This window comes from Natator depressus, chromosome 1, assembly GCF_965152275.1.
Source record: "Natator depressus isolate rNatDep1 chromosome 1, rNatDep2.hap1, whole genome shotgun sequence".
NCBI lineage: Eukaryota > Metazoa > Chordata > Testudines > Cheloniidae > Natator > Natator depressus.
This window is the reverse complement of record NC_134234.1, coordinates 287,877,212-287,892,318: the sequence shown is the minus strand read 5'-3', so window position 1 is coordinate 287,892,318 and position 15,107 is coordinate 287,877,212. Positions and strand designations below refer to the sequence as shown.

Genomic DNA, 15,107 nt, shown 5'->3' with positions numbered 1-15,107 from the left:
CACCTTGATGTGGTGGAGAAGCTTGCATATACTTAAGATCCTAGGAGAGATGCTGTCTGGAGTCCTGTACTCCTGGTAGGGTCACCCAGGGCAGTAAGGTGAGATTGCGGTAAGATTGTACTGTAGTTGCACACTCAAAGGAGGATCTTCAAACAGACTTTAATTGCTTCTCTGAAGCTTAGCAAAGCCTAGGGCTAACTCTGAACATCGGCAAAAAAAAACTTCTCCACCAGACAGTCCCCGGTCAATCACCAGACCCAACAAGGAAGATCTGTATCGACAAAGAAGAACTGGAAAACGTAGAATACTTTGCCTGTCTTGGCAGCCATCTGTCATGGAGGGCAGACAGAGATGTCGAAATTCAGCACAGAATTCGCAGTGCCAACTTTACCTTTTGGCAGACTGTCTCGACGGGTGTTCAACAATCACAACATCAGAAGACATACTAAACTGTTAGTTTACAAAGCGGTGGTAATCCCAACTCTCCAAGGCTTTGAGACTTGGGTCTCACAGGAAACACCTGAAAAACCTGGACTGTCAGCACCAGCACTTTCTATGGAAGATTCCCAACATAAAGTGGGAGAATCATCGCATTAATGTCAGTGTCCTCACTGAGGCCAACATCTTCAGTGTTGAGGCCCTGATTATCCAACACCAGCTGAGGTGGAGCGGGCACTGTGTGCGCATGCCTGATGTATAACTGCTGTATGCCCAGCTCGCCAAAGGAGAAAGAAACGATGAGGCCAAAAGAAATGCTTTAAAGATACCCTCAAGATAAACATCAAGAGAAATGGCATTGACACAGCACAGTGGGAGACAGCAGCCCAGGATAGGGATAACTGGCAAAGACTTTTGAGAAAGGGAATGTCCACTTTGGAGGAAAATCACCTTCCCTGGTTGCAGAAAAATGCCAGAAAAGGAAAGACAACAGTCACGCAGCAATTTCGGCCCAACCCTATCTTCCAACACCACCTCCAATGTCTGCCAATGAGCCTGTGTCTCAAGAATCAGACTCTTCAGTCACCAAAGGACCAGTGAAAAATAAAACCTGTGAAAGAGATCATCCTCGACCTTGAGGGATCGTCGATGATGATCACTTCCTACTTGTCAGGCGTCTACAGGGTGCTGGTACTTTTGTTCAAAATCTCAGCAGACATATCAAAGAGACAATGGGTGTAGAAACTGAAGTGTTTTACCCATAGAAATGATTTGTTCAAGTTAAATTTAGATACATAAGAGAATGGTATTGAGAAGATGCTTGTTGAAAGCCTAAACAGAAATGTGGAGCTGACTTTGCTGTTAATCCTGCTTTAGGCTTAGAGTATACTCCAGTCTTTTTGCTATTCTGATACTAAAACCTGAAAAGGAGAGATGTCCTTACAATCCTGGCTGAGCTTCCCCTTGTGGATGCTTATCGTGCTGCTGTAATAGGCCCAACGGTTCGATCCCGGAGTCTAGTCACTATTTCAAGCTCAGAGCTTCCAGATACACTCTCTCAAGTGCGCACACGCACACACACCCTTAGCGCTGGGACTCTTCAGTGTAACTGCCTTGGCCCCAAAACTAGTGCTGGCCCTCCCAATCCTCCCCAGTAGCAATTGCATGTTCCCCAGTGTTCCATTAAAGTTGTGGGTGCTCTAGATTATTATTTCATCCACTGGAAATTGTGACAGTTAAAATAAGGGACACAGACTTTGAAAAGGAATTTGTAAACCAGTCACACTTTACTCATAGACACAGCACAAGAAATACAGAGATCTATGGAAAAATAACAAAACCCTGTTTCCAGTGTCCTTACCCTTTTGAGAGCTCTCTGTGGATGTTGGTCAGTCCTTTCAGGGGCCTGGAACCTTCCTCTCCTCCATCTGTATTGCCCAATCTTGTGTTTTTGTTCTGGTCAGTGAGAGAGCACCTTCTAAGGGCAGAACTTGTCCTTTTATGAAGATCCAGACTCCTCTCTGAGGTTCCCCCCTCAGCAACTTCATGTCCATCCTCAGGTGATTTGTTGCTTGGTCACAGCCCACCTGAAGTCCAGACTGGGAAAACTGGTTCCCCTGGGCTGCAGCCCTTGCATTATTCTATGGTACCTCCACTTGAGTGGAAGAACATTCAGGTTAATGTCTTTTGATGGCTCTCCATTGTTAACCCTCTGCTAGTGAGCCCACAGAGTCTCTGCTAACCTCTTCTGGAATCCCCGTTCAATATGGAAGGTATATTCTTATAGTCTGTTGAAACTTCATATGGCAAGGTAGATATCACAAGAAACTTCATGGTTCAAGTGTACACAGCATTCAGCTCAAGAAGTAAAGGGATTTACTCTCACCAAGTTCCCAGTATCTTCTGCAGCTTATGGGCTGCAATAATGGTTGTAAAAGAGACTTTCCCACACCTGTTGCCAGACTGTTTATTAAATCAGGCAGCACAGGCATTGCACCAATTACAGGAGTGCTTCTGCCATTGGGAAATGAGGATCACTGAGCAAAATTGACCTGGGGCGAGGGGAGGAGGAGCAGCCACGGTCTCCAAACCACTAGAACATAACTCTCTTTTGTGGGCCAGAATTAAGAATAGAAATAGATTCCCTTTGGACAAGTAAATTAGGACAGATGCATTTCCCTCACAACAGCTCAGCATTGATAGCTTACCTGAATTTGTGTGTATTTCATCTTTTGGAATAATTTCATTTTATTTTACACTGCCACAGGAATATTATATTTACCACATAATTTTCGGTAGCGTGTACCACAAAATACAAAAGGCGGTGTATCACCTCTGTATGACACTCAGGTTAAAACAAAAAAATCAGTATCAATTTATCTTCACCTGATTAATTGTATTTTAATATAAAAAATTAGTTACAAAATAGTGTGATCCAGAGACAATGTTGCATATGTTTTAGTCTGTGCAAACACTGATATTTACATCTATAAGTTTCCTGGCTATTTTAATGCTACTTAAACTGTTAATATTATGACCCCTGTGTATGCATTATGCCTCAGATCGATGCAAGGTTCTTTCCCTTAGTGTCGATCTCTAAGGGACTGAAGAGCTTTTTTAGAAATATGAGGTATACTTGATTCTTGCATGTGTGTCTTTGAGGAAGAAGAGATTCTCGATTATTTTTCTTTAATGTTCAAGAGAGCAGACTGTTTTAAAATTGGTTTTCTTCATCAGTAGTGAAATACTTTCAGATTAACTCAGCAAAACTGCTGAATTAAAATACATGTACGGAGGAGGACTGAAAGTGGGAGTTCATCTTGTAATCATTTAAATTGAGTATACTGAATACAAGTTTTAAGGGATATTTTTTAAATTGAAAAGTGCCCAAGGTACATCATAAACCACAGTCACCCGCTTGTATTTTTAAGATTATAAGGATTAATTTGTTGCACTGCAAGGTCTTTCCTTGTCATGCTTTTTCTTAGCAAATGACCTTCAAAATCTTGTTCAGGTGTATTCTAATGTGAAATATTTGAGGTTTGTAGAAATGCTCTTGAATCTTATCTAAAGCTATCATAAATATTTCATATGATTAGTAACTAAAAACAGTTTAAGGAATTTTAATCTTTTATGTGGATTTAAAAAATTTTTTTCTATATGTAAGATAAAACTTGCTGTTTTACTGGGCTCTTTTACCCTTCTAATTTTCTAAAATACGCTTATTTTACTGTGGGAGGGGGGTTATATTTAGTATTCTGTCATGGTAATAAAGTACCCTTAACTAAAATGTTAGCTCAGTTATTATACAGTCTCCTCCAGTCTCACTAGGTAGGTACATGATAGAGCTTTATGAAGTTGGAATGTACTTGTTAGAAGGCATTTTGTGCATTCCTTATTACTCCAGGTTTTTTCCCCGCATTTGAATGCTGGATTGTGCTGTCCTAGCAGTGAAACTATAAATAGAGTTTCTAATGCATCAAGCCAATGATGTCACCGTGGCCTTGGAAATCTCAGTTCTCACCTGTAACCAAAGCACAACTCTTCATTCCAGTTTCTACTGTCCTCACTCTTACAGTAGCAGAATGCAGAAAGGATATACATGAGATGGTTTATTGCTGGTGGTGGTGCCTAAAGTCTGAGTGTTTTAAATTTGATGGAGCAATGAAGAATGGACTGAGCTGTGAAGCTGCTCCTGTAAATCAAGGGTAGAGAGATACAATAGTAGTCTGTTTTGGTTGTTTCAGTGCATGAAAATGTTTGGTTGCTTGCAGGGAAAGAGAACTTCCTTTTCTTTTTGACTGAGATTTAAGATTGATAAGTTCCAAAGTTAAATGCTTCTAAGAAGATATCTAGTTAACAAAAGTTACTTTTAATTTTAGATAACTTATTTGATAATTACCAAAAATACTGGAAGTATTAAAGCATTACAGGTCGTGTGGCTACATTGTGAAAAATGTTTTGTTTTCTTACAGTGTGAAAAATTCAAACTATTGCCTCCCGTCATACACTGCTTATAAGAACTATGATTATTCAGAGCCAGGAAGACACAATGAGCAGCCTGGCCTCTGTGGCCTAAGTAACTTGGGAAATACGTGTTTCATGAACTCAGCAATTCAGGTAGGTGCTTCAGAGTAAAGTGAGCCTGGCTTGTTACTTGGCGATTAGTATTTTTGTATTTTGCATTGAGACACTTGGTTACTGGCAGAACACTATAAAATTTGAGAAAATAGCACAGATTGTTATGTGCGGAAATTTAGTTTTTATATCTACTGTTTCCCCATACGTTGCGCTTTACGCATGGAGCCAGTTTCAGAGGGAAACCTTACTAGGATCCTAAGTAACCCAAGTGATCCCTTGAATAGGATTCTGTACGCTCCTCTGTTGCTTGGTACTTCGTGAAAAGCACTAGGTGCAGAAGGAAACATACAAATTCTAATTTGAGAAAATCATTTGCCTTTCTTATCAAGTATAGGTGAACTTTTACACCTTTACCTCTTCAACCCTAAAAAGCACGACTACTGACCTTACAGACATGGAGAGAAATGAGAGCACACAAGAACAATCGGGGGAAAAAGATCAGAGAAATGCAGAGTTGGTGCAGCCAGAAACACCAACTGAGGGTAAAAACAAGGTGTGAGAAGAAATGGCAGATAATTGTGGGCTAGATAGGATGGTGACTCATGTCATTTTTTCTTCTCCACTATTCCCCACTAATAGTTGTGGGAAGCACAAGTTTGGATCAGCATAACAAAAATATAGTATTTTTAGCTCCATTGGCTGGCTGACTAGCTAGCTAATAATACTAATACAAATAGAACAAAATGCATGGCACTTACAAATCCTGACAACAGTACTGTGAGCTAAACAGGTGCTGTGTTATCTTAATCTTATAGATGAGAAAACTGAGACAGAGTTTAAATGACTTGCGCAAAGTCAGTTATTTCCAGATTTGTGATTTGACCTTCAGTTCTCTGCTCAGACTCCACTATGCTACTCTTCTTATAAATAAAATAAACTTGGTAGCTAGTTATGAAACTTTTTAAAATGGTGGGGAAGAGCTGCTTTGTGGGGGGCTGTGGCTCTGCCTGTGTGTGTGTGTGTGTGCGGTTTCTATACGAACTTAGAAATGCCCATACTAGGTGATTCTTCTTTCTCTACTCCCACCAAATATGTACCGTCCTAGATATTTCCTTGCACTGTTAGCACTCCACTTGGGTTACTTTTACCTCACTTGCACCTGAAAGTTTGGAGAGCAGGGGAGAGAACAATGACATCAACATAAAATAATCTTAGATAGAATTAAGTAAACTAGGAGCTAGCTGAAATTTTGCCATACATGCCAACCCTCCTCCCCAAACACCTTATTACACTTACCCCCAGCGCTTACAATCAGTATAATCTGAATGTTTTTTTCCTATGAATGACTGGAAAGTGGCTATTGAATTAGAGTAGCCTTCCTTTTCAGACATTTCCTATCATATTTCATGAGATATCTAATGTGAGCATCTGGGAGTGACTATTTTTGATCTGGTAGGTCTAGAATCAGATATTCAAATTTGTATTTCAGGTAACTTAGTTGTTTTATGAATCAATTTGTAAAACAAGATATATGTTTGCTTCTGCTGACTTACAAGATACTATTGTATGTGTTAATCAGAAGATAGCTGTATCTTTGATCTTATTGAGTACTTGTTTATTTCTTTTCTTGGGGGATGGGTGGAGGACTCCTTTGTTCGTGTGCAAGAAGCGCAAGGATTTTCCCTCAGTCCTACTTCGCAGCCATCCTTCCTGAGGAGAACTAGATGGAACTCTGCGTAGCCTGTCAATGCCTCATTATAATCAGATGAGAAAAATGATTGAGCATTGTGAGCCACACCCCTCCACTCCCAGGAGGTGAGCATGTTGCTTTCATGGTGCTTTCACCCTCTGCTGGGCCAGAGATCAATTAACAAGAAATATAACCCCGATCTCCCTTCTGGCGGTACAGTGCACTACCCCTGGGTGACCTCTTATTGAAGACAACACTTTTATGTTGCCTCAAAGGCATTTATTTTAGCCTCTTGTTACAGTGTTGGCATGAGTTGAACTGTTTCACTGGGAAAGGTTAGCTTTAGAGTTTGTACTCAGGCAATTAAAGCTTCTGGTGAATTTCTCTTGAGGATATTGATGCCTTTCAACTTGGCTGGAATAATTTAGGATTTTTTTTTCTTTTGAACATGGAAATAAAAGCTTGAGAGTCAGACTATGAACTGACATCTATTGGATTATTTTAACCTTTTATTCCCTTCTAGATAATTATCCTGTTGTTTCTGAGTGAATAGGGTAATGTATCAGGAAACATTGGGAATATATTAGCTGCCAAAGGAATGGGAGCTGATCTACTTCTAGCTGTGAGAAGTAATAAAAATTTAGGAAGACTAGTATTTTTTGTGATTTGTGGTAGAAATAAGCCCAAATATTAGTAAAACTGTAACCCTGCTAGGACATTGGCTTGGTCTACACTACGGAGTTAGGTCCATGTAAGGCAGCTTAGGTCGACCTAATTATGTCCGTGTCTACACTACAGCCTTGCTTTCACTGATGTAAGTGCCCTAATACGGCGACGACATAATTCTGTTTCCATGTGAAAGGCTTATGTCGGTGTAGTTAAGGCAACATGGTGTACATATAGACCCTGGGGGTTGCTTACGTTAGCTGTTGGCTGTCATTTTTGTCAGGTTCACAGACTAATTACTGCAGTGGCTGTACGTCAACCTAACCTAGGTCAGTTTAAGTTTGTAGTGTAGACGTGCCTATACTCTTACACCTGTTACCTACTTTAACAGTATCTACCATTTTAACGACTTAAGTGCTAGTATCTGTCCGTGAAATTATTCTAGAATAGTCTATATGAAAATTTATTTTGCTGATCACTTCTAATGAAAACTTAAAATATATGGATAGATTTTGCTCCTACCTTTTTGTTTTTCTCTTAAAATTTTTTAGATATATCTTTCTACTTTCCTCCCCCTTTAAAAAAAACAAAAAAAACAACAAAAAAAAACCTCTTGTAAAAGAAGAACATGATCTGATGTAGACAGATCTGAAGAAGGAACACTGTGTAGCTTGAAAGCTCTGCCCTTCCACCAGCAAAGTTGGTCCAGTAAAAGATATTACCTCTTCCACCTTGTTTGTCTCATGTCCTGGGACCAGCATGACTATAACAACACTGTGAGCAATAGACAGAGATTGATTTTTTTGGGAAAGATACAAAGCTGTTTAGCTTTGTTTTAGGAAGTAAGGAAGGAGAGTGTTGATTGGGAGGTAGTCAGTATGAAAGGTTTGGTCTGTCTCTTGCTATTGTGTAATGCCTAAAGTTACTGGATAGGAATGTTTTGCTAAAAATAAAAGATTAAAAGAAAATAAGTAGTTAAAATGGTTTCCTTATTAAACTTTTTTTGTTTGTATCTTTTATATTTATAAAAGCATTCCTGTATAGTAACTTTAGGCATATACACAATCTTAGGCAAAAAGACTAAGAATAAAAAATGAGAATAATATAATATGCAATATAGATATTACTTTATATGTATAGCCTTTTTTATCTACTGTTGATTATGTTTTGGACTTTCTTTCCCTCTTCTTTGCAAACTGAATCCTTAGACCCTCAATCCTAATAATCTTTTAAAATCACCTTGTTGCTTATGGATGTAAATGAGCTACTTGCCAAAGCATGTGCAGCCCTGTGGAGGTATTGAATATAGCGTGTATTGGTAACTAGAATTTTCAAACAGTTTGGTTTCTGCTACAGTCACAACCTCTTTAAACGTTCCCCAAGAAGATGGAGACCCAAGAGAGCAGTAGCAAGTTTTAAATGGCAGTATTTATTAGTGATTAACTTGATTTTTTAAATTCTGCCTTTGTTTATTGACAATGCCACAGCATTGAAAGAGTTAATGATAGACCTGTTTAATTGAAATGTATCAAATAATACAAGGATCCCAGAAAACAAGGCTTTAGTAAACAGCACCCTGATTTCAATAAGAAATATATCAATAAGCAAACTTGGGCTATTAAGTTCACAAAATACAAATCTAACAAAATAAATTACAATTGATGTACTGGTAAAAGGTCAGGATACGTAGAACACTTTTGGAGCGAATTCCTTCCGACTTGAAACTCAATGGGCAGAAATTGAAATTCATAAATAATTTATTTTTAATGAGTTCCCAAGAGTCTTGCTGAATGTGAAGTAAACAAAAATGCAGATAAGTGAAGTTACTCTTGAAATACTCTGCTACGTCAATCTTCTGTGTCTCAATGAAAGATGCAACAATTTTAGCCTATCACACCGATAGTGCAGTGTCATGCAGTGCAAAACCCTTTTTAAAAAAAAAAAAAAAAAAATTTATGCCAGTCTTCCTTTAGTGTGATCTTACTACTGATCTGTAAGATTGGGAAAGATTACTTAGTCCATTTCTCCAGTGGAAATGTTTAAAGCAGAGGAAGTTATGAATAGGGCCCTACCAAATTCATGGTCCATTTTGGTCAATTTCATGTGCACAGGATGTTAAAAATTGTAAATTTCATTATTTCAGGCATTTAAATCTGAAATTTCACAGTATTGTAATTGTAGGGGTCCTGACCAAAAAAGGTGTCCTGCAGGGTCACAAAGTTATTGTAGAGGGATTGCGGTACTGCTACCCTTACTTCTATGCTTCAGAGTTGCTCCAGTTGCTCCTGAAGGCAAGACTGAGAGCCTTGTTGTTCTTCTCAGAGCTCTAAGAACACCCTAGTGACTTGTGGTGAGACTACTAAATAGAAGACAACAGGTAGCAGATTTGGGATTTAACATGTTTGAGAAGGATGTTTTAAAAAACTCCCAGACAACCCTACAATTGTAAAAAGATGGAGAGAAAAGGGAGATCTTATTTATTTCTTTTGATTATCAGTTCAGTTAACTACTATTGCTTAACTGGATCAGGAGCTGAGAGACTCTAGGTAAAGCGTTCCCCTAAAAGTTCTGTTCATATGTTTAATCAAAGCGATTGGAAAGTGCATGCTTGGAGGGAAGGTTTCCCCACTGATTTAGAACAGAATTAAAACTATAAGGTAAGTAGAGCCCCAGTTCTCTACAGTTATGTAAACAAGCGAATAATGTGACTCTTGTTTAGAATTTTTGTGATTTTTATCTGAGATTGAGCATTTCCTCAGAATACATAGTCTTTCATGTAGGCATTGTTTCTTACCAGGCAAATTAGGAAGGATCTATTATGCATGATGTGTCTAGTTCATAGCACATCTGTGAGAAATCTTGCTTTAAGGAGTTGGATTTTGTGGATACTCTGAGTAACATTATGTATTGGGACTGGATTTTTCCCTTATGTAGCCAAAGAAGAAATATTATCCCCACTTAATTGTCTACAAAGAAGCAAGTAAAAGACTTTATTTGGATTTGGTACTAATTTGGTTTGGTTTGACTGTTTCTCATCAATGACCACAACCAATTGATGAGCCAAAATAAGCAAAATCTACCAGAACACTAATGGTGATCTAGGTTATGTCCCAAAAACTAAATGAATACTTTATATCCGTTTCCAATAAGGATGGCAACGTAGCACATGGGGGCAAAGGCAGGATACCTAATGGAAAAGCGTGCATAGAAATGGAAATTACCACATTCAAGGTGCAAGCAAAACTCAGTTTAATACACTCAAATCAGGGCTCCATCCTAAAATACTGCAACAAATGGCACAAGAAATTGCAAGTTCAGTAGTGAGCATTTTTAATAAATATATCAAATTGGATGTGGTACCATATGACTGAAGAAGAGCAAGAATAGTAAGTATATTTAAGGGGAAATTTAGTACATCTAATCTGTCTGGACTTCAGTATAGCACCTGATATGGTTAAACATGGGAAATTATTAGTTAAACTAGAGAATATGGGGTTTAGGATTGAAATTCTAACGTGGTTAAGGAAGTGGCTAACAGGGAGACATGGGTTTTCCTGAAAGGAGAATTCTCCGGCTGGTGGGGGATTAGTATCAAGGAGTGCTCCTGGGGCCGGTTTTGTTCAATATTTTATCAATGATCTGGATGATGAGATTAATTGCGCCCTCAGATGACGCTAAACAGATGACACTGAGCTGGGGGGAGAGGTAGATATGCTGGAGGGTAGGGATAAGGTCCAGAGTGACCTAGACAAATTGAAGGATTGGGAAAAAAGAAATCTGATGAGGTTCAACAAGGACAAGTGCAGAGTCCTACACTTAGGAAGGAAGAATCCCATGCACCACTACAGGCTGGGGACTGACTGGCTAAGCAGCAGTTCTGCAGAAAAGGACCTGGGGATTACAGTGGATGAGAAGCTGGATATAAGTCGACAATGTGCCCTCATTGCCAAGAAGGCCAACGACATATTGGGCTGTATTAGTAGGAGCATTGCCAGCAGATTGAGGGAAGTGATTATTCCCCTCTATTCAGCACTGGTTCCCCCCACTACAGAAAGATGTGGACAAATTGGAGAGAGTCCAGCAGAGGGCAACAAAAATTATTAGGGGGCTGGGGTACGTGACTTATGAGGAACTGGGGTTATTTAGTCTGCAGAAGAGAAGAGTGAGGGGGGATTTGACAGCAGCCTTCAACTACCTGAAGGGGGGGTTCCAAAGAGGATGGAGCTAGGCTGTTCTCAGTGGTGGCATATGACAGAACAAGAAGCAATGGTCTCAAGTTGCAGTGGGGGAGGTCTTGCTTGGATATTAGGAAACACTGCTTCACTAGGAGGATGGTGAAGCACTGGAATAGGTCACCTAGGGAGGTGGTGGAATCTCCATCCTTAGAGGTTTTTAAGGCCCGGGTTGACAAAGCCTTGGCTGGGATGATTTAGTTGGTATTGGTCCTGCTTTGAGCAGGGGATTGGACTAGATGACCTCCTAAGGTCTCTTCCAACCCTAATATTCTGTGATTCTACTAGTGGAGTTCCTCAAGTATCGGTCTTGGAACAGATCTTGTTTAATATTTTCATTAGTAACCTTGGCACAAAAAGGAGAAGTGTGCCAATGAAGCGTGAACATAAGAATGGCCATGCTGGGTCAGACCAAAGGTCCATCCAGCCCAGTATTCTGTCTGCCGACAGTGGCCAATGCCAGGTGCCCCAGAGGGAGTGAACCTAACAGGTAACGATCTAGTGATTTCTCTCCTGCCATCCATCTCCACCCTCTGACAAACAGAGGCTAGAGACACCATTCCTTACCCATCCTGGCTAATAGCCATTAATGGACTTAACCTCCATGAATTTATCTAGTTCTCTTTTAAACCCTGTTATAGTCCTGTGCTGATGATGCAAAGCTGGGAAGCATCGTCAATACAGAGGAGGATTGGAATATTATACAGGAAGAATTGGATGACCTTGAGGCATGGAGTCAAATAAACTGGATGAAATTTAACAGTACTTAAGAGCCTAATAACCAGAATTTCAGCTATAAACTGAGGCTCAGTACTTGAAAGCAATGGAGGAGAAAGACATGAACCGTAGGAAGACTGAGTCACCAATGTGAAATGGCTGTGGAAAAGGTAAATGCAGTACTAGGATGTGTCAGATGAGGTATTTCCGGTAGAGGTAGGGAAGTATTAATGCCACTGTACAAGGCATCGGTAAGACCTCATTTGGAATACTGTGTGCAATTCTGATCACCATGTTCAAGAAAAATGAATTCAAACTGGAACAGGTGCAGAGAAGGGCTACTAGGATGATCAGAAGAACTGAAAAGTCTATATGAGAGAAGACTAAAAGGGTGATATAATTACCAGGGATCCTAGAAATCCTTTTGCCACAAAAAACACGGAATTTGCATTTTTACAGAGAATCTTTAGATTTAACATTTTGTGAAAAAATAAAAACCTATATTAACTAAATTTTACTGAAAGTATCAGTGTTACTTATTCAGTTTGCACAACCTCCCCCTCATGGTTGATTTTTGATTGCACTTTAAATTTACATAGCTAAACATACACCAATAAACTGCTTTGGCGTATAGAGGTTACTCAACAGCGTTTAGGGGTTTGTGTTTTAATGCATCTCAAATTTCACTTCAGCCTCCAGACATGAATAATTAAAGTTACGAAAAGATGCTGACAACTTTAAAAATCACCCCTAAAGACTGTGTCACTGAGTTTCGCAAGGACAAATTTCACGTTGATGGTAATATGCTGTTCTGTACTGGATGCAACAAGGCTGTAGATCATTTGAAGGCAGACAATTGTAGAACACATGGAAAGCACTAAACATAAACTGAATGAAAAAAAATTAAAGCAAGAGGCTGAAACAGCAGGCCCATCGACTCCAGTAAAGAAACAATGCACTGTGACTGGATCTTTCTATCATTTTACAACAGCATGAAACTGTCACTTTCAGATTTTGTTTGAATGTGTGTAAAAGACATTCCTCTGCATAAAATTGATTTAGCCGTTGTCAGAGATTTTTTGAGCAAACATTGAGAGGTAATGCCAGTCCCAAATCAGATCAATTGTATTCCCGTTATTTACCAACTCTCTTTGAAGAGGACACACAGCACCTTCTCAATGACCTGAAAGGAAACTCGATATCTCTGATCGACAAAACAACTGAGTTAATTTCATGGGTGGAGCATCTTACATAATCATCTGATAATGCAAATGGATCTGCAGCTGCTCAAAGTGCTGCTGATAAACTGAGACAGTACAACCTAAAAAATAAACAACCAGCAGTTGATTTTCTCCATGTTGTTCATGCACTAGATCCTAAACAAATAGTTGCTGCTTGTACAGGTTATGAAAGTGAAACCGCAATTAGAGCTGTCCGAAGAATGCAACATGGAATGGCTAGTGTATTTAGGGATTGCCAAAGACGCATTTGGAAACGTTGAGGATCCCATTTACTGATGGGTGGCTGTTGAAGATCACATTCCCAACCTGGCAAAACATGCAGTCGTTCTCCTCCAACTTGACTGTAGATTCAGCTGACGTGGAAGGAAGTTTCAGCCAACTTGGGGTTCTTTTCTGTGCTCAGCACCAGTGTCTGAAAGACGAAAATGTGGCTGGAATGCTGCAACACTATTTTAACAACCAGGACTAACTCATAAAGTGAGTAATGTTAATATAAAAGCAGATTTTCACTTTATTTTTGTGTATTTTAAAAAAATCTGAAAATATAGAATATAGACAGAAGTACTTGGTATATAAGAAATACATTGCAATTATATTTTATTTCATTATAATGATTGGCACTGGTAGGCTTCGAAGTTACTTGCTTAAAGATTTTAAATATAGCAATAAATCTTTGTATTCAACTGATACCTATATGTATTGTGGCTAGGGAAAGTAAAGTTCAGCTTTTCATTTTAATTGTGAAAAAAATCCAGATGGGAGGCGTTATCGGAGAATTTTTGGGTCTTTATCACTGAAAACTAGAATCCCTGATGATTACTCTGTATAAATACATCAGGGAGGTAAACACGGGGAGGGGGGGGGGGAGCAATTTAAGCTAAATGTTGACACAAGAACAAATGGTTATAAACTGGCCATGAATAAATTTAGGGTGGGAATAAGAAGGTTTCGAACCATCAGAGGAGTGAGGTTCTAGAAAAGCCTCTCAAAATGGAGTAGTTGGGGGCAAACAACCAAAGTAGTTTTAAGATGGAACTCGATACATTTATGAATGGGATTATATGACAAGGTTGCCTGCAGCAGGGTACTGGACTAGATGATCCAGGAGACCCCTTCCAGCCCTATGCACATCAAGTTAAAGATATAGTTTAGTAGGCAATATGTGTAAATATGTTTACTAATTCTTCAGCTAAACCAGAACTAAGAACATAGAGGGGCTGTACTGGATCACATCAATGATTCATCTAGCCCAGTATCTGGTCTTCTGACAGTGGCCCGTGCCAGATGCCTCAGAGGGAATGAACAGAACAGGGCAATTATTGAGTGACCTGCCCCCTGTCATACAGTCCCAGCATCTGGCAGTCAAAAGTTTAGGAACACGCAGAGCATGGGGTTGCATCCTTGACCATCTTGGCAAATCGCCATTGATGGACCTATCCTCCATGAACTTATCTAATTCTTTTTTTAACCCAGTTATACTTTTGGCCTTCACAACATCCCATGGCAACGAGTTCCACAGGTTGACTGTTTTGTGTGAAGAAGTATTTCCTTATGTTTTTTGTTTTAAATCTGCTGCCTGTTAATTTCATTGAGTGACACCTGTTTCTTGTGTTACGTGAAGGGGTAAAGAACACTTCCTTATTCACTACCATCTACAAACTCTTAAGTTGGATCCTGCAAGAATCTGTTTGTCAATTATTGGTTCTGAAATACTAAGACAAAACTAGTTAACAAAAACCCCTGAGAAATCCCGGGTCTTTCTTGTCATCTTCTACTTACTTAGATTAATTGTGGAGAGATACCTCATTCTTTCAGTTTGAATGCAGTGTAGGCCTACCCCATCAAACCAAAAAAAAAAAAAACAAACACAACAAACGGTTTGCCAAAAAAGAGTATGCATAATTTAAAAAGTAAAATCTCCGGAAGACACAAGCTTCAAAGATTTCTCTATGAAAAGGGAATTGTGGAAATGCTAACAGCATTCTACAATTAAAACAAATGCATTTCAATCAATAAATATTTTGTGTTTCAGCAAATCCAGGA

The 15,107-nt window shown here is 39.2% G+C and overlaps 1 protein-coding gene across 6 annotated transcripts in view; it reads left to right on the top strand.

Moving 5' to 3' along the window:
* USP15 (ubiquitin specific peptidase 15) overlaps positions 1 to 15,107 on the top strand; it is a 128,651-nt gene that overhangs the window by 77,689 nt on the left and 35,855 nt on the right. For 4 of the 6 annotated variants that reach the window (XM_074942141.1, XM_074942140.1, XM_074942138.1 and 1 more), the window contains one exon: positions 4,413 to 4,557. In XM_074942141.1, the coding sequence (XP_074798242.1) occupies positions 4,413 to 4,557 (145 nt within the window). Of the gene's footprint in view, positions 1 to 4,412; positions 4,558 to 6,095; positions 6,334 to 13,323; positions 13,542 to 15,107 lie in introns of those variants that run through there. The other 2 variants (XM_074942142.1, XM_074942143.1) reach the window with 2 other exon arrangements.